The 27,301-nt window shown below is 40.6% G+C and overlaps 2 protein-coding genes across 13 annotated transcripts in view; one reads left to right on the top strand and one right to left on the bottom strand.

Annotated features, from left to right (window-relative positions):
- The window catches only part of agtpbp1 (ATP/GTP binding carboxypeptidase 1), a 239,741-nt gene extending 226,571 nt beyond the window's left edge, over positions 1 to 13,170 (bottom strand). For 4 of the 10 annotated variants that reach the window (XM_078214454.1, XM_078214456.1, XM_078214449.1 and 1 more), the window contains exon 1: positions 12,915 to 13,108. The gene's annotated coding sequence lies outside the window, so the exon portion shown is untranslated. Of the gene's footprint in view, positions 1 to 855; positions 982 to 12,914 lie in introns of those variants that run through there. The other 6 variants (XM_078214457.1, XM_078214459.1, XM_078214450.1 and 3 more) reach the window with 2 other exon arrangements.
- Positions 13,171 to 13,308: 138 nt separating this feature from the next.
- The window catches only part of naa35 (N-alpha-acetyltransferase 35, NatC auxiliary subunit), a 73,117-nt gene continuing 59,124 nt past the window's right edge, over positions 13,309 to 27,301 (top strand). For 2 of the 3 annotated variants that reach the window (XM_078214446.1, XM_078214448.1), the window contains exons 1-4: positions 13,319 to 13,437; positions 22,934 to 23,062; positions 25,315 to 25,348; positions 25,648 to 25,762. In XM_078214446.1, coding sequence (XP_078070572.1) covers positions 22,939 to 23,062; positions 25,315 to 25,348; positions 25,648 to 25,762 — 273 coding nt within the window. In that variant the 5' untranslated portion in view covers positions 13,319 to 13,437; positions 22,934 to 22,938. Of the gene's footprint in view, positions 13,438 to 22,933; positions 23,063 to 25,314; positions 25,349 to 25,647; positions 25,763 to 27,301 lie in introns of all 3 variants that reach the window. The other variant, XM_078214447.1, reaches the window with a different exon arrangement.

Raw genomic sequence — 27,301 nt, 5'->3', positions numbered from 1 at the left:
CTTTCAAAAATATGTTTAATAAAATATTTTATGGAAATTTACTTTACTACCTTACAATCATTAAGTGAATGCAAGAACAAACAACTGATGGTAAGTAAGAATTCCCAAACTTTCCTACAAATGCAATACTAGCAAATATCAATATTAGCAAATAGTGTTAAAATACACATTAAATTCCAAAGATGCGCAGGTTGGGAGGATTGGCTATGCTGAATTGTCCCTGGGTGTTGTCTCAGGGTTGGATGGGTTAGCCATAGTAAATGTATGAGGTTACAGGGGTGGGACGGGCAGAAAGGTCTGGGTGGGATACTCTGTCAGAGGGTCGGTGCGGAGTCGATGGGCCGAATGGCCTCTTCTGCATTATAGGTATTTTATGATTCTAAATTGAAGGTGAAGTTTAAACTGGCGGCCGTAATGCCGATAGCAGGAGGAAAGAATGTCCAACCAAGTCCAGTCTTCTTGAGCATTGGCTGCAGAATATATCTTATTTTGATTTTATAGTTCTGATTTTCAATGCCCTGAGACTTAAAACTGCAAACGGATGTTCAAATGTTTTGGCAGATGTACAACGAAGTCTAGTGAATTGGAACCGATTTTTATAAAATCATTGATGATTGAAAGCCTGCACAGCGATCCCAGGTTTGACTGTGGCAGTACAGTGCACCAAAGCAAGGCAAGTGAGGGACACTAGCCAAAGGACAGACAGGGCCTGTCACTGACCAAACCATTTCTTATTACATCGATCCTAACATTCTGCACAACAGTGGGCTTCCTGCTTTCAATATTTCAGGCTTGTGACATGCCACGGAACAACGTTTTTTTTAAGGCAACGCATCCGCTGAAATAAATTCCTACCGTCTGAGAGGTGGTTGCTTGCTTGGTTCCGTGTCGGGAGCAGTTAGTGAAGGCAGAAAGCAGCGTCTGCGACGGAACGCGGCTGTTTGGATACAAACCTCTCCAACGCCTCCCAGCGCTTATTCCCATCGCAAGGCACGTCACTGAGACACACCCCTGCTAAACTATACCTTTCTCCCAACGCTGTTCCTTCCTCCCGTTTGCATACACATTCTCAGTTCAAGGATTTGAAATGCAATCTATTCTGAAAATTCACTATCCGCGCAGTTTCTGCATTCGGTCTCTTACAAAAAATATCGTACAGTATTCTTGTCATTTCCAACTGCTCCCTATATTTATAATTGGGTACATCTCTCGCCTGGCGCCCACACAACTTGCAGTATTATATGATGGGATATGAATTTGGTATTTTACATCTGCGAGTATTGTTCTGATCGTCTTGTGTAATACTTGAATCTCGAATGCAGTTCATATTCGTTTATTGCCTATTGGAACTATAATATTCCATTCATTTGTTACTGCATTGAAATATTGATAGACTTGATGTGTTAAAAGTTGCTGTGCCACTAGCTACATCTGGATGACAACTGGAAAGAAATTGTTTAAGTGAGTTACTTTGCAATTCCCACCCTCAAGCCAAATAATTACTCGTTAGGAATGAAGCTTGCTGTTTATGTCTTAAGGTTCCCAGTTCAAAACAATCACACTGTTTTACACAAAGTGGAAGTGACATCCAAAACACTCTTTGCAGCTCTCCATATGTTATAGTTTAGTTGGGTACACAAGCTATAGGGTAGTACTGAATGATATGGCATCCTGGATACATATAGCATCCAACTTAAGAATAACAAAATCATTTTCTTTTTTAAAAAGTGCCTTTTTATATTAATACAACTTTTCTGATTAGTTTAGACAAAAGTTGAAAAGAATCAACTTTTATAATTGAACTGAACACCTTGAGGGTCTGTTATAATTGGTTTCCTTTAATCTCAAAAAACATTATTCATGTCATCACTCTGGTGTTAAAATTTTGTGCCACTGGAGTGAAAGCAGCTTGCTGTAGTTGGTCTTTGGCCTGCATTAAGATTCTGCAGCTAATGTCCCTTTTCCACCAGTTTTTCAGCTTCCTTCTGTGCCTGCTCAACCGGGCTTCAGATTTCCACTTTTAAATGCTCCAGTATTTCTCAGTTTATTAGTCTTGAGTAAATCATTCTCCTGACTGTTATATAGTGATGTGTTTAATGCTATCATTCTTTCCTTTTTCAAGTTCTTCTATTCAAAACGTACTGTTGAGGTTTTGACCTGAGATTCAGGATCTCCCTCTTGTATGCCTCCCCCACTAACTGTACGACATGCAGTTTCTTTCCCTTATTCTCCTTTTCAGCTTGTCACTTTACATACTGCTCAGACTTCATTCTTTCCAGCTTAGTGACTTTATTCTCTAGTTAAAACTTTTCATCTTGGGAATGTTGCAAGTTTCTGGATTGCTTCTTTAACTGCCTGAACTCTCTACATCAGTTTATTTCCTTTTCTGTCAAGAGTTTGATGTGTCTTTCAATATTGGCCTTGAGAATTTCAATATCTGACTGGCAACCAGTTGTTTGGTTTGTGTGTTATCTCTTACAATTATGGAATTTACTCAGTCTAAATGCCCTGTGACTCTTGACATGCTTTCTTTTCTTCCATCTCTTGGAGCTGTGCTACCTGCTTTCCTTTAGTTCTATTTGTACTTGACATGGTGGGTGAATCACTGCTTTCTTCTCTGAATCGCTGATACTCCAATACTAAATCTTCAAAACATCCCATTTCATCAAATTATTCTAGCTACATTTGGACCAGACCTTTCATGCTTCTCATCTGAGGGTGTTTTGCAATAGGTTTGCTATCTTCAACTCTGTGATACCTCCTTCTTTTCATGATTTATTGAGATCAGCTGCACTCTGAGCTAGGCTAGCAGAACCATCTGCTTCAGTGATGTAGAAAATGCAGGTAATATATTTTCCACTGTGTGTTGCTCTGATTTGGATTGGATTGTTCCTAGTTGTTGAAGCTGTTCCACCATATGCTGCCAGCATGATGCTCAGTACTAGTTTTCTTTAACATTTTCAGAAAATATCTTCACTTACAGTCTCAGCTGGATGTTATTGCAATAGCTTCCAATTTATTGCTATGTGCTTATTTCTCACCTTCTTCCTGCTTTGAATGACTGTGAATTTCTTTACTGACAACCACTGCATCCAGACATTTTATGCATTGTAGTTTCCATGCCGATTGTGTCCTTAAACTCAGCCATCTTCCAGGATGTGGATGTTTTATTTCTGTCTCTGATAACTCATTTACCATTTTCTTTCTTCATTCTGCACCTCTTTAGGCTGTTGGCTACAGATCAGTATGTTTTACAGTTAACCTACAGAAGACTAAATAGATTTTAAATTTTTTACTAACTACTAGAATATTTACATATGCACAATAACTAGGAACTATCACCATGCTTACGTCTATATACATCTCTACTCAACACCATACAGATTCCGGGACTGGGTCATGGGGTCATGTGCTGTACTCAGTTCCACATTAATCCGATATGTGCCTGACCCTTTTACCAAAACAGCACTCCCCCACCTTCAATTCTTTGAAATTGGACGTTCAAGCAGTCTAGAGGCTTTATAACTTTTCCATATCTCTTTTGCATTTCTGTCAGAGAAATGATGGGCTCTGTCATTGCTGGTTCTTCCTGTTGGGCTGGAGGTTGAGCTAGCATCTGGGTATTCTTTCATTCTTTTCTTCCATTCCTTCATGTTGAACAACATTTGATCAGTCCAACTGTTGCATCAATTTGTGGTTGCTGCTGCTCAAACTCACTTATGGATTTGGATGAACATTGTTTGTCTCCTTGTCACTTTTTCCGTCGCTGAGTGGTCATCATGATGTCCTCTATGGTTGAACGTTCCTGTGGTGAGAAGGTGGTTTATTAGTACTCTCACCTCAGCTTTTCATTGTTGGCCATAGATGGCTGCTACCAGGTTGCAGCATCTCGTAGTTTTGGCATGCTGGCTGGGATTTGCAGCATATGCACAGTGGTTGCAGTGTTGACCTGCTGTAGCATTGTCGGAGCCAGAGGTAGCAGCTTCTCAGACTGCTGATCACTCTCTTTCACCCTTTCCACTGGAGGCATCGCAATTACCTCCTGGGTGCTTGGCAGATCTGGCCACTGAGGATTTTCTGAGATCTGTAACAATAATGGTCTAACTTGCTCCATAAAGAGAGAAGACTGTTCTGAGCTAAAGTCCCAGTCAGGATATTATTTTCTGTTTGAGTACGACAGAATATGCAGTTCTGTTTGGTTAATGACAGTGGTTGTCTCGACGTCATCTGTCATCTTGAGATCCAAGCCTACGCAGGCATCCTGCTCAGGAGAGAGAAAGTTTGATTACAAATGATGTAGGTCAGCTCAAAGATCTATTTGCCGCCATAGCTCAATGGTTCCAGGATCATACCAATGACCATAAGATATGAGCAGAATTAGGCCATTCGGCCCATCGGGTTTACGCCACTATTCAATCATGGCTGATATGATTCTCATCCCCATTCTCCTGCCTTCTACAGGATCCCTTGATCAAGAACCTATCTACCTCTGTCTTAGCCACGCAATGACCTGGCCTCCACAGCCCTTGGTGGCAATGAGTTTCACAGATTCACCACTCTCTGGTTGAAGGAATTCCTCCTCATCTCAGTTTTAAAAGATCGTCCCTTCACTCTGAAGTTGTGCCCTCGAGTTCTAGTCTCACCTAATGGAAACATCCTCTCCACGTCCACTATCTAGGCCTCTCAGTATTCTGTAGTTTCAATTAGATCCCCTCCTCATCCTTCTAAACTCCATCGAGTATAGACCCAGATTCCTCAACCACTCCTCATATGACAAACCCTTCGTTCCTGGGATCATCCTTGTGAACTTCCTCTAGATCCCTTCCAAGGCCAGCACATCCTTCCTTAGATATGGGGCCCAAAACTGCTCCCAATATTCCAAATGAGGTCTGACCAGAACCTTATACTGACTCAGCAGTACATATTGTATTCTAGCCATCTAGAAATGAATGCTAACATTGAATTTGCCTTCTTAACTGTCAACTGAACCTGCATGTTAACCTTGAGAGAGAGTCCTGAACCAGGACTCCCAAGTCCCTTTTGTGTTTCAGATTTCCAAAGCCTTTCCCAATTTAGAAAATAGTCTACGCCTCTATTCTTCCTGCCAAAGTGGAAGTCAGATTCCTCATGGCCCATAGAGTGGTGTGCCCATTATTTGAAGCCAGACATCTTTCAACCACATTTCTTTGTCCATTAGGATCAAGCTTGCTCCTGCATCTAATGAAAAAAACTGTTAGATGGCCACTGATAGAAATGTCTGCATTCCAAAATGAGAAATCAAGATCTTTGACCTCACCCCAAGAAGCATGGCTACCTGTCTTCTGGGCTTGCACTCTCAAACTTGTTAATCATCTTTGGGCTTTCTGTGCTCTTCAGAGTACTTGTCTTGCACAGTTTGCCATAGTGTCAATCCTGTGCATTGGGTTGCACTTGCAGGACATTGTTCTCATGTGGAGGGGTGCTTCACTCCACTCCACTGGTATGGTTATTCTGCCGGCCAGTTCAGGAATTGCTTTCTCTGACTTAAGAATGTCAATGCGGCCCAATAAGCTGGACTGAGGGGACACCTCTGCCCCACGTGTTATTCGTTCCCGTTAAGATTTCCCAGTGCTGCTTATGGAGTGTTGACAGTAACTATCTGGATTCCCTTTTTCAGGGTTAGATGTTCGTTTGGCTTGTAAGAGGTCAGCCAACACATTGTCTTTTACTCCTATCACTATTCTCTGATCAGTTCCGACTTTAAATCTCCATATTCACAACCATCTTTCTTCCTGTACTGATCATAGATTAATGCATGAACTGATTCCTCTGACAGCTGGACTTGAATTTAGCTCTTTCGAGTATTTTACTGCTTCTTAGGTTGAAATAAAATGTACAATGATTTTAGTACCTTTGAATTTTGTGGATTATTCATTAATTCCCTGCCTTACAATGATGTTGCCCAAAATTAAGTCTATTGACTAAAGCAATGTGATCACCTGATCTTCTGAATTTTCAGTTAAACTTGCAGTGATATTATATCTTAAGAATTTCTTCCTCCAAAGTCCCCAATTTTGCATGTGTTCCGGGCCTTGGCTTATTCCAAATTGACTTTTAAGTATGGGAATGCAATCTATATTCAATCAATTTTAAAGTGTATGTGCAGCTTGAAGAGCTCTGAATTTCAAGATGATGTAGCCATTCACTCAGAGACAATGCAATTTCCAGCACTTGTGGTTTTGACACGCTCCGCAAAACAGTGATCGTATTCTTCTTGAAAATAAAATCAACAAAGGCTGCCTACTGACTTCTTTTGTTCAGCTGTTTACTTAGTAAGCAGTCAAGTTGGTTGAATTGGAGCTTCTGCTGGTGTTTTTTTTTTAATTGAGCTGGGCAGTCACAACTTTCCCAAAATATTTAATTCGTTCATTCTCTTTTTTTGCTTTCGGACAAGCTTAGATTGAAGCTCCAATTTGAGGATCAGGTTTTAGCAAAAGTTTTCTTTCAAATGGCACTTTTGTCATGGAATTATTTTAAAATGGCATTTCTGACACGGAGTTGCTTAAAGTTCTCAGGACTTCTTGCAGCCTGGAGTTTTAAAAGAGTAAGCTCACCCTTGCAGGTGCTGCACTCTGAAGCTGGACTGCCAAAGAAGATTCTGCTACAGTAAGGAAGTTTACTTCTCTGCCTTCAGCTTCCAGGTCTTTCTCTGGTATGTTTTTTGGTTATTTTTCTTCTGCGCTTGTGCTTTTCTTTTTAGGAGCTTCTTTTCAGGTCAGAATACTTGGTTGAATTTTTCTGTCTTCCAGCATTTTGGTTTATTTCTGCATTTTAGTGAGGTTCTGGGTTTTTAATCCCATTGCTACCACCATGTTGGAAGGGTGTTGGTTGCAGATCAGTATGTCTTAAAGAAACCTCCATTGTCTTCTGTGAGTAAACTTCAGGAACTATCAGAGCAATTCACACATGTACAGCAAAGGGAACAAAATAGGAGCTATCTCTATGCTTAGGTCTATAAGCATCTCTGTTCAATACCACACTGATCGTGGATCTGGGTAATGTACCTTCTTGCATCCCTGTGTGAGTGCTCAGTCCCACATTAATCCTACATAGGCCAGAATCTTATACTCCTACAATCTTTTCCCAGTGATTGGGCTTTCCACAAGCTTGGCACTTTGTTGCATATGCAGGACATTTCCTTCTGTCTGTGAACTTATGGTACAGAATGATCTGGATGTTCTGGCACTCAATCACAAAGTTAGTATGCAGGTACAGAAAGTGATTAGGAAGACAAATGGAATGCTGGCATGTATTTGTCAAGAAGAATGGAATAGCAGGATATTTGCTTCTGTCTGTGAACTTGTGGTATAAAAGAATCTGGCTGTCCTGGCACATAAATCAAAGTTAGAATGCCAGTACAGCAAGTGATTAGAAAGGAAAATGGAATGTGGCATGTATTTGCAAGAGGAATAAATATACAAGTAGGAAGTTTTACTGCAGCTGTACAGAGCCTTGATGAGACCACATTTGGAGTACTGTGTATAGTTTTGGTTTCCTTATTTGAAATAAGATATAACTGCTTTAGAAGCAGTTCAGAAAAAGTTAATTTAACTAATTCCTGGGATGATGGGCTTATCTTATGAGGAAAGAGTGAGCAGGTTGGGCCAATACCAATTGGAATTTCGAAAGATGAGAGATGATCTTATTGAAACACAAGATCTTGAGGGGACTTGACAGGGTGGACACCGAGAGGAGTGCGGGGTACTAAAACTAAGGGACATATATGAGGTCTCCATTTTAAGACGGAAAGACGGTTAAATCCTTTTTCTAGGGCTTCTTAGTCTGGAATTCTCTTCCCTATAAAGTGGTGGAGACTGGGTCTTTAAATTTATTCAAGACTAAGTTAGATAGATTTTTGATAGGAGACAAGGGTTATGGGTGGCAGACAGATTATCCTGAGACCACAACCAGATTAGCCATGGTCATACTGAATGGTGGAGCAGGCTCAAAGGGCCAAATGGCCACCTCCTGCTCCCATGTTGCTGTATGTGAGGTGCCCTTTTTATATGTTGAAAAGCCCAAGATTCTTTTTCACTTTCTCCTTATTAACTTAGACCTCTGCCACCAGCAATCATCTTCACAGCTTGTTATGGTGGACTTTAGGGTCAAATAAGCATTATGGGAATGCTGTGGCTCCTGGTGGCTGCAAGTTGAGAAGCTAGCAGTGAGGTGCTGACTGAGAAGGGATCTTTGATGTTAATTTTCTTGTGTCAATAAAATTGGCCTCATCAACAAACTTGTATTTTTATTCCAATTCAATCAAGTCCAATTCAGAGTCTCAACAAGTTGAGACATTCCCGATCCAAGCTGACAAGACAGGGCTCTCACCTCCTGTCTTGGGCTTGATCTACATGATCCAAGCTGATTGGAGTAGGAATAGCTCCTCCTCCAAGGCTTGATCTCATTTGCATCTTAGCCAAAAGGCTGAGATGCCGCTTTTAAAAATTGCTTCAAATGAAGCTAAAATGTAACCTAATGACTTCAACCAAGCGCAGCATGTCAATACTACACTTGATCTTAGCCAAAAGGCCGAGTGTAAATAGGATGAAAGCCATTTTCTCACCTTGCAAACTTGATACAAAAAGTACAGTGCATTAAAGCTATCCTATGGCCAATGGCTAACCCAATCAGATAATTGTTCAGTGTGTAGCACAAACTCACAAATGAGCCAAGACTGCTAGTCCTGAAAAGCACCCATTCTACCTCAAATACCCTGCAAAGGCAAAATGCCTCAAAAATTTGAACAACGGGTTTAAACAACGGGGCGGCATGGTTAGCACTGCTGCTTCACAGCTCCAGGGTCCTGGGTTCGATTCCCGACTTGGGTCACTGTCTGTGTGGTGTTTGCACATTCTCCTTGTGTCTGCGTGGGTTTCCTCCGGGTGCTCCGGTTTCCTCCCACAGTCCAAAGATGTGCGGGTTAGGTTGATTGGCCATGCTAAAATTGCCCCTTAGTGTCCTGAGATGCGTAGGTTAGAGGGATTAGCAGGTAAATGTGTAGGGATATGGGAGTAGGGCCTGGGTGGGATTGTGGTCGGTGCAGACGCGATGGGCCGAATGGCCTGTTTCTGCACTGTAGGGTTTCTGTGTTTCTAAACAAGCTGTTTCACATTGTTACAATACAGTGGCAATGGGAGTGATATTCTTTCAGATTACTGTCATCCATCCAAAATGTTCTGCCTACCGCATAATTGAGCAAATTAGTGTATGAATTTCATTGATGGTGTGATGCCAGGTATGCAAGTAGGTCATGTATCCCAATGATTGGCTGATCAAATCAAACAACATGTTCTTTTGGCAATTAGTAACAGACAAGGTACTGACTGTACCCAATCAGCCCATGCTTGCAAAGCCAAAAGCAAAATGCTCAACGTGCTGCACTGTGTTCTTTCAGACTGGGAGTATTGGGACAAACAAATATTTTAAAAGGGAGTTAAGATGGAGGAAAGAATTAATTATCTGAAGTTGTTGAACTCAATGTTAAGTCCAGAAGGTTGTAAAGTGCCTAATTGGTGGCTTGTGTTGGGCTTCACTGGAACATTGTAAGAGACCAAGGACAGACTTTATCAAACTTGCCAACAAGGGTGATGCTGTTGTTGTCTGGGATATGGACTTTTACCTTGCAGAGACCGAGTACCAATTCTCAGACACTTCTTCCTACCTTCAACTGGACCATGGTCCCACCACTAAATAGCAAATTTCCAGGACTGTTACTGACCTCATCTCCTCTGGAGACCCTCCCTCCATTGCTTCCAACCTCATAGCCCCTCAGCCCTGTACAACCCGCTTCTACCTCCTTCCCAAAAATCCACAAACAAGATTATCCTGCTGGACTCTGTCAGCCTGTTCATGACCCACATAACTCGCCTCTTCCTATCTTGATTCCATTCGCTCTCCCCTTGTCCAGTCTCTTCCCACCTACATTCCTCTGATGCAAACTTTCAATTTCCTGGCCCTAACTGCCTCCCTTTTACTATGGATGTCCAATCCCCCTGTGCCTCCATCCCCCACCAAACAAAATTATCCATTTTGCTTCAAATTTCCAATCACCTTTGCATAGTTCATCTCCAACACATCCCTTCTCTGTCCCCATTTTCAGTTACAGACTGATAATCAATATTCATTACAAGCCCACCAACGCCCACAGCTACCCACGCTCTGCTTCTTGTTCAGGATACCATCCCATTCTCCCAGTTTCTCCACCTCCGTTGCATCTGTTTTGATGATGCTACCTTCCAAAACAACACTTTTCTTGTCTTCCTTTTACCTGAACCAAAGGGTCCCCCCACTGTGGTTGACAGGGCTCTCGACCATGCCCGACCTATCTCCCGCATCTCTTCTTTCCCCTCCCAGAACCATGATAGGGTTCTGCCTTGTCCTCACTTTACACCCCACCAGCCTCTGCATTTAAAAGATTTGCTTCCACCATTTCAGCCAAATCCAATACAATGCCACCAAACACACCTGGCCCTCACCTCCCCTATCGGTATTCCGCATGAACTGCTCCCTCTGAGACCTTGGTCCACTCCTCCATCATCCCCAACTCCTCATCTCCTTCCCACAGCACCTTCTTGTGCAATGACATAAGGTGCAACCCGCCCCTTTACTTCCTCCCTCCCTCCACTTGCACCACTTTCAATTGAGTCCACTGTATTCGCTGCTCCTGCTGTGGTTTCCTCTATATGAGGGAGATTAAACACTGATTAAACACTGATTGGGTGGCCACTTTGCAGAACATCTTTGCTCACTCTGCAAGCATAAACCCGATCTCCCTGTCGCTTGCCATTTCAACTCACCATCCTGCTCTCATGTCTGTCCTTGGTCTGCTGCAATGTTCTTGTCAAGCCCAACACAAACTACTGATTAGGCACTTTACAACCTTCAGGACTTAACATTGAGTTCAACAACTTCAGAATATGAATTCTTTCCTCCATCTTAACGCCCCCTTTTAAAATTTGTTTTGTGCCAATACTCCCATCCCCCCATTAAGGCCATCTGTCACTTGTCCTTAAATTTTGTTTTCACAGTGATGACCTTTGTTCTATTAACACATTCTACAGTCTTACCTTTATGCAAATAGCAGCACGTTCTTTAGTCTCACACCATCATTAACACCCCTATTTTCTGTGTCCATAATATCTTTGCCAAATCTCTCCCAGTTTCCACCTATCACTAACTTTCTATTCAATTCCACCCCTCTTAGACTGTATGAAATCCATCACTTTTCTCCCTCTTTAGCTCTGAAAAGTTACACAAACTTGCAACGTTATCTCTAGTTTTGCTCGATACAGATGCTGCATTTTCCAACATTTTCTGTTTCAATACAAAATGTATACTGTTGGATACAATTCAGCAACTGGACAACACTTGCTGAACAATTTTAAGTGTGCTGATAGCTACACAAATTTAAGATAATCAGTCAAGCTCATAACATGGCTCAATTGCACTTACTGGAAGCGACATACATTTTTTCTGCAAACAAAAGGAATATGTTCAAACCTTTTTTGAATTATCCAAAAGCTTTGGGGCACTTAGTTACCTGTGGCTTGCTCCATAGCAATACCTCAGCCAATCAGCACCCTTTTCTCCTGTTGAATAAATCGTGATGTTTGAAATTTGGCATTCTTGCTTTTGTCCATGAATGCAAGATTAAAAGCTTCGGTGACATGTCCCTCTTTTTAAGAATGTTCAAGTTCTGTACTACCAAGTGACTGTCCAAAGTAATGCTTAAAGAGTATTTAAATATTTTACATAATCCAGAAGTTGGAATTTAGTCACAGATTTTTTCTACATTAATAATAGGGTTGCCAACTCTGATTGGAATTATTCCTGGAGTTTGATCAGGTGATGAGATTAATTTATATACTGAAATGTTTTCTTCTGCAGAGTGCATACTATGTCTATACCAAAATTTTGGGTCACATTTTTACGTCAATATTTTAGTAAATATGTGCTGTTGCTAAAAATCAGTTTTCATAAACCATTTAAGAATTTGCTACATTAGGATTATGGAAATACTTCCACACTGTCTCAGTACTGTCGCTCCAAACATTTCTTGCGCAACTCGGTAACTTTGTACATAAAGATTATTCTTGGGAATATAATTTGTAACAACATATGTAAGATCACACTGTTCCAAGACATGCTATACGGAAATTCCAGAATACCAAATATCACAACTGATCTTACGCAGTATTGAACACAGGCTATAAGATGACACTACATCGTTCACAAGTAAATTGTCCTACATTAAGCAGTGATCACTTTGCAACAAAGCAAGCCGGGCTCTCTTTCATCGGATGGACTGCTCTCCGTGCAAAACACATGAATAATAGTAATTTGGCCACGGAATAAAACGTCCCTTTCCCTGACCGATCTGATCATGATGTGGAGATGCCGGCGTTGGACTGATCTGATCATAACAGGTCTCGTCGCTACAAAAGGCGAGAAACCAAGAACAAAAAATAAGCTTCTTTTTCCTTTTCTAACAGCTGAAACTTGAAATGACAATGTTGACCACCTATTGCTACCTGCTTCCTTCGCCTGTGTGAATTAATGTTGGGTTTTCCTGGGAGCAGCTAATGTGGCTGTAGGATGTAAATGGCAGGGCAGAGTTAAGTGTCTAAACTATCGTAGCTCAAAATGTACTTTTCTGCACAGTTTCCAACATCAATATGTGGCAGATGGAGCCCAGGGCCCCTGTCCAAGCTCCCAACTGATCCAGGATTACATTCTACATGAAAGTGAAGGGGACCCTCATCCCCAGACTCTCCTGCAAAAGGGGCAGTGAGGCGTTCCCGGTGCCCAACTGAAATACTGGCCATCAGCAGCTCGCTGCTGCGGCTTTTTTTTGCTGCTGCTGCGGCCACACTTACTTTTTTAGCTGTTGAAGCACGTTTGCGATGCCCTGAACCACCCAAAAGCTCTTTGTGCAGGCGAGCTCTTCCTCTCATACTGATCCTGACGGATGAGTAATCTCTTGAGGCCTGACTCCATTAGTGGGGTATGTGACAGAAATAAACGCCATTAACCCCTCTTCCCCCCCACGCCCCCTCTCGCTGCAGCAACTGAATTCCGTTACAGGAAATGGCCAAATTCAACAGCAACTCGGCTTGAGACACATCTCGCGACAATGCCCGGCGGCCTCCAGCGGGTGACAGGGCCTGCTGGGAGGTGTAGTTCTCGGAGGCGCCTCTCCGGGTGGGGCGCGAGCCCGAAGCTCCCGGTACTTGACTACACTTCCCGGCATGCACTGCGCGAGGCCCTCTTGGCCAGCGGGGTGGGGGGGTGGGCCGACCTCAGGAATATGGCTTCCGCTGACAGGACACGGTGATGGACTGAAAGTAGCTTCACTCCAAAGATAAAGGCAGAGGGCAAAACGCCACCATCTCCCCTGCGGTTAGTAGTCGTTTAATTACACATTCCCTCGCCCCCTCCCCAAAATAAACTGTTGTGCGTCAGGATCCAAACTGTGTGTGTGTGACATTTTCATCCATCTTCAATTTTAAACCACGGCCTCTATAGTGGATTGATATTTCCATGAACATGATTTAATTTTTAAAATCATCCAGTTTGTAAATGGGCCACAAGATATAATTCGAAAATGGAAAAAAAGTTACGTTCGAAGATTTTTTTAAAATTTGAATGTGTCCATGCTATTACAAGTAAATAGATTTAAATATTATGGTATGGGTATTTTTGAATTGTATATTTTTATGGATACCAATGAGCTTTAAGTATGTTGGTCCAAAGCAAGTGAATTAACATCAATTTTTCGATAATATCTTAGTTTTTATATCTGACATTTGAATACAACTATTGTACTACATTTGTTGCACATATTTGTGACCTTCAGTGTATGATTGAAACTACAAATCAATGGTTCGTTTTATTTAGATGTTTTGCTTAAAAACTGCAACTTTCTCCTGAGGTGAATTTGCCTGTTTACAATTTTAGTTCAGACGAAGCATTTCCTTGAGGACTAAAGACTGTCCTGAAAAAGTGATATAAGCATGAGCTACAAAAGTTAAGAATAATGTCTGATTAAAAGAAGTTGCCAAAAGGACTCCTAAACCGGAAGATTATGATGGCATGGAAAAAGGAAACATTTAGTGAAAGTAAAAACGTGGGTTTTTTAGAGGTGGAGACAGCAGAAATTATAAACGGGAATAAGGAAATAGAGATATGAAGCAACAATTGGTATCTGTCTTCACAGTTGAGGTTTTGGGGAAACAATGATCCAATAAGATTGAGGAATTTAGAAGTACTAATATTAGTAAAGAAAAGTTTCTGGAAATATCAATGAGACTAAGCATGTCAACTCCAGATGCCGCAGTGGTCTACATCTTAGAGTTTTAAAAGAGCTTACTGCAGAAATAGTGGATACTTTGGTTTTGATCTTCCAGAATTCTTGAAATTCTACAATTGTGCCTGTGGATTGAAATAATCTGCTGAAGGAGGGAGAGACAAAATGGGGATCTATAGTACAGTTAGCGTGACATATCACAGGAAAAATGTCAATCTATTATTAATGACGTATTGACAGGGCACTTAGAAAATTACTATGGTTAGTCAACACAGTTTTATGAAAACAAAATTGTATTAAATAATTTGATTGGAGCGCTTAAGGATATAAATGGCAAAGGAACCAATGGATGTAGTATATTTGGAATATCAGAAGGCATTCAATGAGGTATCATACAAAGGTTGTTCCACAAGATTAGAACTCATGGGAGTTCTTTTTCCACAAAAAGCGGTGGAAGCTAGGTCATTGAATTTATTCAAGGCAGAGTTAGATTTTTGACAGACAAAGGAGTCTAGGCTTATTGAGGGGGGAAGAGAGAGAGAGAGATGGGAAAGCGGAGTTGAGACTACAACCAGATCAGCCACAATCTTAATGAAAGGCAGAGCTGGCTCGAAGGGCTGAGTGGCCTACACTTACTTCTGAGTCCAATGTTCCTATTGTATGCACAATGTGGGTATCAACTGGGGATTCACTTGTGCTTCTATAAATAGACACCAACTGAAACTAGTTGTCTTGTAATATATCCATCTATCCCTCCAACACTTCATGTGCAGTATTTGCAATTGATTGTGCAAATGTCTAACATCATACATGAGATGACATCTACCTAACTGTAAACATGCATCAATGAAGCCATGGGAGAATCCATCAACCAGAGTTACATAAAAATTGACATCACAAAATAAAATCTTTGTAACTCTGTAAATAAATGCTTATAAAAGTGTGGGAAGATTGGCTAGTGTTATAACCCTAGCCATCTGGCCTTCTGGAAGAGAATAATCATTGCTGGTTGGTGAGAAGAGTTATTGCTGTTGATTCTGCTCTTGCTGTTGTGGCCTGGAAGAGAAAGGGAGTGAAGGAGCCTGGGTGGAGAGACATTTTGGTTTGATTTGCTGCTGACTCCCAATATTAGGAGGAGACAGAGGATGGAAGAGTCAATAATAATAACAAGACTTTCACAACTTCTGATCAGAAGGTGGAGAGTATGAGGGGCCATCAGTGAGAGGTGATGTTTGGTGCACTTCAATGAGCCCTGGTACTTGAGGTGGGGGATAAAAGAAGATGGAGGCTGGCAGATCATGTGGGATATACTACATCTGTGCATGCCCAGTCTTTGGGTTTGGGACAGCTGGAGCTACCTGAGTGCAGCTTTCTTTCTTTTTTCTCATCAGTAGGATCTGGTGGAGAATTGTACCTGGGCGGCCAAAGATGACATCTCTCTTTACTGAGAAATCATCATGATCAGAGACAATCTTGGGATTGTCACCCACTGAACAAGCCAAATTTTGGGTGGTGACCACACCCCTGTACTCTCTCTTCATTGTGCATCATCCTTTTTCTATCTCTCTCTCTCTCAGAGGCAAGCAACATGACTTTTAGTTGTGTTGTAAATTTATTAATTTTTGTGTTAGAATACTCAGAAGGGAATGATCAACTCTCCCGTTCTAGTCTAAGGACAGAATGGTTTTTCCTTTCCAGTGTCCTATTATTTAGATAAAGACAGTCATTGAGAGACATTACGCCTGAGATTTTGGATGAGCATAGCTCAAAGAGTAGGGATGGCAAAATATGGCCTGTGGGCTGGATCCAGCCCATATATTACATCTGTCCAGCCGGCCATGACTCCCAGACCAGACTATATTCTTCCACCCTTAAAACAAAAACCAGGTTGTTGCATTTTGATCAAAATGATTATTTAAACACAGTGGAAGCAATCATATTTGAGGGACTTGATTGGCAAACTCTATACAACAGGAAAACAATGCATTGTCTGCATTCAGGGTACAGGCCTCTGATTGGTTGCTCTGATTATATTGCTGATCGTAGCAACCATTGGTTTAGCAAGGGAGCCGCATGAAAATTATTTATGTAGTTTTCAGTTTTGCATTTGTCACACTTCAGTGGAGGGATACAGTACAAATGTGAGTTTATTGAATAAAAGAAAAGTAGACGCTGAATGCCAAGTGTTTAACAAGGAGTGGACTTCAAAGTACTTCTTTACGGATGTAGCATAGAAAGCTGTGTGCTTAATTTGCAAAGAAATGTGTCACCATATTCAAAGGATATAACTTTAACTGACACTTCAAGAGCATACAGGCAGCCAAATATAAGAACTTGTCTGACAAAGAGAAAGCTAAACAATTGCATGAGATGGTTGCCCAAATGAAAGCACAAAGCTTTTTACCAGACATAGAAAATAAAAGGCCATTCGGCCTTTTGAGCCTGCTCTGCCTACCCCCCATATCTCTTGATTCCTTTAGCCTCAAGAGCTATATATAATTTCTTCTTGAAATCACACGATGTTTTGTCCTCAGCTACTTTCTGCAGTAATGAATTCCACAGATTTACCACTCTCTGGGTGAAGAAATATACACCACAAGATGGAATTACCAAAGAGAGCTCCACTATAGTGCATAAAATGGCCAAAAACAGGAATACATTCCCCAAGGGAGATTTCATCAAGGAATGTTTGGTTGACTGTGCTGCAATTGTACCCAGACAATAGAATTCGGTTTGAAAAAGTTTCACTATCAAGCAAACTGTAACAAGATGTGTAGGAGAAATCTCAGAACATTGATTTGTTTTTGCAAATGAAAGGAAAAGATGTGGATTTTGCTCAGTTGAATGGTATGAACTGGCTGGCTGATTTCGCATTTCCCATTGATGTCAGGAATCGCATGAATGAACTGAATTCTAAACTAGAAGGAAGAGGGCTTTTTGCTCATGACATGTACTTCCTTGTCAAGGCCTTCATGATAAGTTGCTTTTTCTTTCCTGTCAAATTGAAGACAAGTTCACACACTTCTCCACGTTGCAACGATTACAATATCTAATCAGAACCTAAAAGACATGTGTCGCTACTGCATACTTCGCATGATGAATTGTGCCATGGCTTTGAGGATTTTAGGATGATGGAAAATAAAATTACTTTGACCTCCCTTTTCACATGCAATATAGACAATGCTCCAAGTGACCTCCAACTTGAGCTTATTGACTTGCAGTCTGACTTATAGCTTGCAGAGCGATTTGAATCAGCGCCACTTCCGAGGTTTTACACATCTCTCCGTAACCAGCATTTTTTGAAGATGTGGCTTCCTGCCCAAAAGATGCTTGTACCGTTTGGGTCAACTTATGTAGATTTTCCTCAATTGAATGACATAAACCAGCTGGCTGATTTTACGTTTTCCATTGATGTCATGAATCCCTTGAATGAAATGATCAATTTTATGGAAACATGTAACTGTCCTTGAGATTTTTCTGCTGAATAGTTAGGGAACACATGATAAGATGCAGTCAAAATTCTTGAATCACTGAAGGAAAATAGAGGCAAATTTTTCATTAAAGGGTTAAAGGCTTCACAAGAATTAACCACGGGTTAAAGGTTTCACAAGAAGTAACCAGAGATCTAAACTATTTGCATTATCAGTTCACTGTACCAGATCATTGATCAAAATGCTACAGAATTATCCCAGCTACTGCTGTGGCACCTCTTGTCCCAGTTCAACCGCATCATGTTTCGTCTGCACAAATCAGCTCTATTTCCAAGTCTTCCACTAAGGGTAAAATTTTCATTGTTAGAATAGTAGTATGGGCTCTTCTGATATCAAAATTATAAACAGTGTTAGAGAAGCTATCTGAACACTTTTTTAAACTTTATTGTTATTCAACTACGGTCATAATGCAGTTGCTGTCTGTAGTGTTGGTGATATGATGTCATATTTTTCCAGGTGGTTTTAATCGGTTTGTAAGCTTTGTAAAATTCAGTATGTATTCCATAAAATTACGTCATAACATTGCATTCTATGGAGGCAATCTGACCAGAATTGCTTACAGTACTCTCAAATAGTATCACCAATATATTATAGATTGTTAATCCAGCTTTCTTTTGCCTGACCCTACCATGCCACTGATAGTATACCTTAATTAATTACTGCAGGTGGAATTTGTTAATTTGTGAATCTTTATACAATATCTCAACTGAAAATTTGTATGGTATTAAAGCTAAGTATATATACAACTGAAGCCTATATGAATTGTCTCTTGGCACTATTTGATGATGCTTTGGCTAAATGTTTAAAAGCATACTGGTTTATTTAAGATGGGCTTGTAATTGTATTGTGTATTGTAATTTGTTCAATCACAACAATAAGAATATTGTTAAGAATAAGAATTGGGCACTTAAGATTTACACATCCATAAATTAGTTCTAAATATGAGTACAAATTCCAATTATACAAGGTATTGATTGAATGAGAATGACCATAAAAATTGTCAGTGTCATTTTGAATGAAGCCACTTGTACGCTATAACATAATATGAGCTTACTTGTCTTTGTCTATATTAGTGAATCTAGATGCACCAAAATACCAGTAAGTGAAATTACTTAAAGCAAATAAGTTTGTGAAGTCATTGTCAATAAAGAATACAGTGTAGAAGTAGCAATCATGAGTTATTTTCTTTTAAAGTAATTTCATAGAACAGTACAGCACAGAACAGGCCCTTTGGCCCACGATGTTGTGTTCAGCTTTATCTGAAACCAAGATCAAGCTATCCCACTCCCTATCATCCTGGTGTGCTCCATGTGCCTATCCAATAACCGCTTAAATGTTCCTAAAGTGTCTGACTCCACTATCACTGCAGGCAGTCCATTCCACACCCCAACCACTCTCTGCGTAAAGAACCTACCTCTGATATCCTTCCTATATCTCCCACCACGAACCCTATAGTTATGCCCCCTTGTAATAGCTCCATCCACCCGAGGAAATAGTCTTTGAACATTCACTCTATCTATCCCCTTCATCATTTTATAAACCTCTATTAAGTCTCCCCTCAGCCTCCTCCGCTCCAGAGAGAACAGCCCTAGCTCCCTCAACCTTTCCTCATAAGACCTACCCTCCGAACCAGGCAGCATCCTGGTAAATCTCCTCTGCACTCTTTCCAGCGCTCCCACATCCTTCTTATAGTGAGGTGACCAGAACTGCACACAGTATTCCAAATGTGGTCTCACCAAGGTCCTGTACAGTTGCAGCATAACCCCACGGCTCTTAAACTCCAACCCCCTGTTAATAAAAGCTAACACACTATAGGCCTTCTTCACAGCTCTATCCACTTGAGTGGCAACCTTTAGAGATCTGTGGATATGGACCCCAAGATCTCTCTGTTCCTCCACAGTCTTCAGACCCCTACCTTTGACCCTGTAATCCACATTTAAATTAGTCCTACCAAAATGAATCACCTCACATTTATCAGGGTTAAACTCCATTTGCCATTTTTCAGCCCAGCTTTGCATCCTATCTATGTTTCTTTGCAGCCTACAACAGCCCTCCACCTCATCCACTACTCCACCAATCCTGGTGTCATCAGCAAATTTACTGATCCACCCTTCAGCCCCCTCCTCTAAGTCATTAATAAAAATCACAAAGAGCAGAGGACCAAGCACTGATCCCTGTGGCACTCCGCTAGCAACCTGCCTCCAGTCCAAAAATGTTCCATCCACCACCACCCTCTGTCTTTGATCAGATAGCCAGTTACCTATCCAATCTGCCAACTTTCCCTCTATCCCACACCTCCTTACTTTCATCATAAGCCGACCATGGGGGACCTTATCAAACGCCTTACTAAAATCCATGTATATGACATCAACTGCCCTACCTTCATCAACACACTTAGTTACCTCCTCAAAAAATTCAATCAAATTTGTGAGGCACGAGTTGCCCTTCACGAATCCGTGCTGCTGACTATCCCGGATTAATCCGCATCTTTCTAAATGGTCATAAATCCCATCCCTAAGGACCTTTTCCATCAATTTACCAACCACCGAAGTAAGACTAACCGGTCTATAATTACCAGGGTCATTTCTATTCCCTTTCTTAAACAGAGGAACCACATTCGCCACTCTCCAGTCCTCTGGCACCATCCCCGTGGACAATGAGGACCCAAAGATCAAAGCCAAAGGCTCTGCAATCTCATCCCTTGCCTGCCAAAGAATCCTAGGATACATTTCATCAGGCCCAGGGGACTTATCGACCTTCAGTTTATTCAAAACTGCCAGTACATCCTCCCTCCGAACAACTATTTCCTCCAGCCTATTAGCCTGTGACACCTTCTCTTCCTCAAAAACATGGCCCCTCTACTTGGTGAACACTGAAGAAAAGTATTCATTCATCACCTCGCCTATCTCTACTGACTCCATACACAAGTTCCCACTACTGTCCTTGACCGGCCCTAACCTCACCCTGGTCATTCTTTTATTCCTCTCATAAGAGTAAAAAGCCTTGGGGTTTTCCATGATCCGACCCGCCAAGGACTTCTCATGTCCCCTCCTAGCTCTCCTAAGCCCCTTTTTCAGTTTATATGTTTATATAATTCCAACTTTGCTTAATTTTTCCTCAAAACTATTGATTTATGCTTGGAGTATATTGGTCATTGGAGCCCTCTGATATTTCACACAACTACATACTAAAATGTTTGAATCTATGAAGTGAGCATTTACAACCTCTTTGATCAAGAGGAGAGAGCTAAACCTGACCCTGTCTTCACCTGACATCTACAGTACACATTCCAACAATTTTCACTGGATATTGATCAAAGTAGGAACCCAAGCTAATTTTCCCTCAGCATCTCTCCAGCCCAGGAGGACTGAAACCAACTGTTGCTACTACAGCTTGAGCTGATATCACCAACTCAACATGGGCAAGGAATTAAGTCTTGGACCTTACTGATATTTAAGGATCAGTATCACAATGGAAAGTGGATTTACCCGAATTATATTGAGGAACCCCATGGTTTTTAATTTTTTTTTCCAGGAGAATGTAGTGCTAAAATAGTGACCATCACAGAGAAAGGGGAGTAATAATTCTGCTCCAACAAGTTCCATTGGCCCAATTTGTAGTGAACACTCCTTATCTGCCATTTCTATTTCCTGCACCTCCCATCATTGTGGTTTCTGTGACTTCTCTGAATGAAATTGCTAGTTCAATGTTAATTTCGTAGTTTTTGTATTATGGGCCCACACTTACCAGCAACTGTATTAAGACAGTTGAAAATAGGTCCACTTGCATTCTTACCATTAGCAGAGAAAACAGACTTCCATTCAATCAGCCAGAGCTGGATTTAAAGCTAAGCCCCAAAGAAGAAAGGACATTGTCAACCAACTGCAGTTCCCTGCTCATTTTACATTGGTTGCACGTATGGTGGAAGCTAGGGTTTCAAACTTCATCTTTTTTGATTCAGATCCCAGTTGAAAATGGGAAACTGACCCTCCTAGTTTCTACGGAAATGAAAACTAAAACTACATTTGTTAACCAAAACCTCTAGAGAGACTGAACCTGGTTAAAACATATAAAGCAACACAGATAAATCCAAATTCAATAAAAGTTGATGAGTCCAATGGTCCAGGACAGACATGCAGAAGAAGAGGCTTGATCTTGAAGCTGAGAATAAATAAATACACAGTTGCTGCAGTTGTTTCTGTTACTTGAAGATAAAGTTGGTTAACTTATGCTATCCAAACCGAGTTGAGCAGGTTGTAGAAATGTGTACCATTTTTGGTGAAAACCGTGCCTGTAGAACTCAGGTTGGTTGTGCACTGCTCTCAGCTGAGGATCAGACTAAATCCTAGAAGGAGAGAAACTGAAATTTTTTTGTGAGGAAGACAGAGTTTTGAAGGACTTTTATGACTGAGATTGACCTATAAGTTGAATGGACTGCTAAGCCAATTCTTAGGCTCTGTTCTAGTTGTATCTACTATTTAATGTGTAATTTATAGTTCATAACCAGAGTCAATTTGCCAGCGAATTGATGTATAAGTTGATTCTGTGTGTTGCTTTGTGTGACTATTTTATAGTAAAATTTATTCTGTTTTCAACTGCAACCTTGTGACTCTATTCTTTTAGTAAATAACTAGGATTTCAGATTTCTTTAAGTTGTTGGTCTCTACTGAGATCATAATACTTGTTCAGTGCACAAGATGATAACAGTTTAATATTGTTCATGGTATATCCATAAAACAAGGAAAATCTAAGGAAGTAGATAACAGTGCTTGCTATTGACAAAGGTTATCAAACAGGCTCAACAGGTTCCTGATTATCAGATTTCTGTCTGCCGAGCAAAAGACTTGTGTATTGTATGTATTCGTATCTGCTATTTTATTAAAATATTATTTGCTGTAACTAATACAATGGCAGTATTGTTTCCTTGGTAATTGACACTGCCTCTGGTGGTCTCATTAAAAGTTTGAAAGTCACACCACTAGTGAGGAAGCAGGGAAGTCAAATCTTCAATTTGAACAGAGTGTTGTAAACGATAGGAAATGAAAACAATGCCCTCTTTAGAAAGGTCTAACTTTCTTGTACAATTTGATTTCCATAGTTACCATGGTCACAAAAGCATCTTTGGATGAAGACGATGTTGGTTGGGGGCTTGGCATCTCAGAAAAGATGGAAAAAAGTAATGTTAACTGGGTAGACATTACTAAGGAATTCAAAGATTGCTGTAAAGGTAAATCCATTGATATCGTAAGCAGCTTTTACAACAGCAGATAAATGAACATTTCTTTCAATCTACCTTTTCCCTACCCCAGAATATTGTTCTGTCAGTTTACTGCTTCTGTCTCGTCCTCTCTCTTTGTCTGACCAAAAGCTCTTAGTTTTATTTTTTATTAATTGTTCTTGAGATGTGAAGCATTACTAACAATGGTGAGCCACCTTCTTAAACCACTGTAGTCCGTGTGGCATAGGTATACCCAAAGTGCTGTTAGGAAGGGATTTTGATTCAGCAACAGTGAAGGACACCAATAGTTCCAAGTAAGGAGGATATGTGCCTTGAAGGGGAATTTGCAAGTGGTGGTGTTCCCATACATCTGCTGCACTTTTTCTTCTAGGTGTAGACCTAATGGGTTTGAAGGAAGATGTCAGAGAAGTTATAGTGAGTTTCTGTAGCACACCTTTTGATGGTACACACTGCTGACATGTGTGCTCATGGAGAAAGTGCATGTTGTTGGTGGTGGATGAGGTACCAATCATGGCGGCTGCTTTGTTTTGGATGGTGTTGAACTTCTTGAGTGTTGTTGGAGCCACATTCATCCAAGAAAATGGTGATTATTTCATCACACTGCTGAATTGTGCCTTGCAGATCGTGAACAAGGCTTTGTAAAGTCAGGGGGTATGTTACTCACCACAGAATTTTCATCCTCTGATTTGCTCTCGTAGCCACTGTACTTATGTGCCTGGCCTAGTTACGTTTCTGGTCAATGATAACTCTCAGGTTGTTGACAGTGAAAATTCGGCAATAGAAATGTAATTGGACATCAAGGGGTGTTGGTTTGCTCTCATGTTGTCTGCCATTGCTTGATGCAAATGTTATTTGTGACTTTTCAGCAAGGATCTTAGCCAGGTCTTGCAGCATGGGGGCACAGACTGTTTCAGTATCTGGGGAGTTTTGATAAGTAGTAAACACTTGTGGAATCATCAACAAACATACCCACTTCTGACCTAATGTTGAAGGAAAGGTCATTATTGAAGCAACTGATAATGGTTGGGCCTAGGTCACCACCTTATGGAACTCCTGCAGTGATGTCTTGGGACTCAACTGTTTGGCCTCCAATAACCACAACCATATTCTTTTGTTCTGGGTATGACCCAACCTGTTGAGCGAGTTTTTCCCTGTTTCCCATTGACTTCAGTTTTACAATGGCTTCTTGGTGCCATACTTGGTCAAATGCTGCCTTGGTGTGAAAGGGAGTCCCTTTCACCTTACCTCTGGAAATTAGTTATTTTGTCATGTTTGGACCAAGGTTGTAACGAGGCCTTGAATTGAGTGGCCTTACAATTGTATAAACAGGATGTTGAGAATGGGAAGAGGGAAATCTTAGCTATTTAAACCTCTGAAATATATGTAGTTGAATATTTCTAAATTGACTTCATTGTGTCAGCATATTGCACCTTACATCTTGACATCTGGATTAGCTTAAACTAATTGAAAGTTTTATCTTCTTATAGTCTGCTGGGATGCTTTATGAAATGAGTTATGCACTGTGAGCACAATTCCTGGTGACAAATGGGAACAGGTTTGCAATGTCACTCGGTGAAAATATTCTCCAGTGCAGTAGCCTTGCTGTTAGAGAAGAGTAGAGGACCTATTATCTGGACCTAGCCATGTACCTGATTTAGGAGTATTTGATGCTGACGCTGAGTGACATCCCTTACATTTAAGAGGATTTCTTGTTCTCTTTAAAATAGAAAAAAGACCTATTGTAAAGGTTTGATATTCAAAGCATTTTATGTTCAAAGTTTAACTATTGGCTTTATTGCATCTGCAGTTTTATCTCCCTTGCGGTCTCTGTAGTAAAATGTCAAGCTATAACCTTTAACAAGCACATATTACACTTGGTATGCATTTACACAAGTTTAATGTCATCCAAAGTTGTTTCAGCAATGCTAAACCTGTATATTGTAAGTCTAGAATTAAGGCTTGAACTGGTTTTAAAGTAGATTGAGAAACTATCCAATAGGCGTCTTCATTCTGGTGTCAAGTGAGGCCCTGATTCTGGATTCAGACTGTGTTTACTCCATAATAGTGCCATTAGTGCAGAGTAATACCAGTTTGAAATTTTAAGTTTTTAATTGTTAAATTTGGAATGACATTATGCACCATAATGCATTTTCAGCAAGAGAGAATTTTTGCATTTTATTGTAAAATATATGTACCCTATAGTGAAATAAACTGAACTTAATCTCTTTGTATTACTTTAGAACTTAAGTTGGGTGAACTACTGCATGACAAACTGTAAGTATGGCAGCATTTTTAATTGAACAGAAAAACCATTTAATTATTTTAGCTCCAAGTAAAAATAGAACCAATCATTATTCCTGCGGGGGTGGGGGTAACGAGGACGCCTTTCTTTATTTCACTAATAATACCAGTCACAACAATTTTAAAAATCACTTATTAAACTGTTTTTAAGATCACCTGAAATCTATTCCATTGGTGATCATTCTACTGCATTAAAGAATATGATAGAATTTGTTGATCGCAAATGATGTGCAAAATTGTAATTCAAAGTGTTTATGAAATGTTTCCCACAGGTTTGGCCTATTTGAAGCAATGTCTGCAATTGAAATGATGGACCCAAAGATGGATGCAGGAATGATTGGAAACCAGGTTAATCGTAAGGTGCTCAACTTTGAGCAGGCTGTCAAGGTTAGACACTTCAGTTCAAAACAGGTTCTACCATAATTTTAGCTAATATATTAACATAATTCTCAAATTTGCTATTTATAGTTTACTCACAAAGTACACTTTCTAGCCCCCTTGATCTTGATAGCTTACAAAAAGCTGGGTGAATGTTTTTATTGGCAATAATATGTTAATGTTTTACAAAAAAATTGGATGTTTCGCTGAATGAAAAGAAAAACACATTTGAAATTCATCTCTGTTTTCTTGGTTAATTGTGTGAAATATGGAGTAATGTATATGATTTTTAACCCAGCAAGTTTGTTGTACTTACCCTAGAACTCAGAATTTTGGATTTGTTGAAGTGAAGGAAATATCTGAACAACAGGGAAATGTTTGGAGATACGCATTTTCTGTTTAGAACTTTTTGGACTTTTTCAGTCCAATCTGTTTCCCGATTGAAACCTGGCCATTTTTGAAAGGTGGGCAGACAACCATCCTGCTCCAATGAGGTGGAGTTTAACTTCAAAATGAGGCTCATGCGTCATTTTTAAAATTATACTTTTGGAATTTAGTCACCATCTGGTGTCCCCAGGGGAGGACTTGACAGATTCAGGAGATAAGTGCCTGTATACCAAACTCCTGGTTGCAGGTGTCTGCCCGAGGAGCCTCCGCAATCAGGTAGCCTGCATAGACCTTTCCTCCTGAGACCTCCAATCACACTCCCACCACAACCAGTCCTCCAATCTCACCACCGACAATCGGCCTCCGATTTTCTTTTTCCAGTCCAGTCAGCCTTCTAACCTCCCCACACTCCTATCTCCTCCCCCACCAGATTGATTGTCTCCTAAAACTCACGCCATGTAGAAAAAAGCCCAAATTACAGATTCCCTACAATATTTTGACCAGCCAGCTTCCTGTGGGTCAGGTAAGTTTAAAAAAAAACTCCCTCAAAATTTTCTGTCACTCCAGCATATTTGATGATTAAAATTACTTGTTCAAGGCAACTAACTCAGCAGTACCATGATAGAATTGGATGAATAATTGGGACAGTATGTTCTGTATCTATAATGTAGCTGAATGTTGATCAATTCAAACATTTTTGAGTTTGACAACTATTTTTAAATTCATTTTTGGGATGTGGGTGTTGCAGGCTAGACCAGCAATTAATGCCCATCCCTAGTTGCCCTTGAGAAGATGGTAATGAACTGCCTTCTTGAACTGCTGTCGTCCCTGAGGTGTAGGTATGTCTACAGTGCTGTAAAGGAGGAAGTTCCTGGATTTTGACCTAGTGACAGTGAAGGAATGGTGATATATTTCTAAGGGGAACCTCCAGGTGGTGGTGCTTCCAGCTATCCACTGCTCTTGTCCTTATAGATGATTGTGGTCATGGGTTTGCAAGGTGCTGCCTAAGGAGCCTTGGTGAGTTCCTGCAGTGCATCTTGTAGATGGTACACATGGCTGCACTGTTTGTCAGAGGTGGAGGAATTGAATGTTTGTGGAAAGGATAGCAAACATGCGGGTTGCTTTGTCCTGGATGGTGTCAAGTGTTGTTGGAGTTGCACT

The sequence above is a fragment of the Mustelus asterias genome, chromosome 6, assembly GCF_964213995.1.
Source record: "Mustelus asterias chromosome 6, sMusAst1.hap1.1, whole genome shotgun sequence".
Taxonomy (NCBI): domain Eukaryota; kingdom Metazoa; phylum Chordata; class Chondrichthyes; order Carcharhiniformes; family Triakidae; genus Mustelus; species Mustelus asterias.
This window is presented reverse-complemented; position numbering and strand designations above follow the sequence as displayed.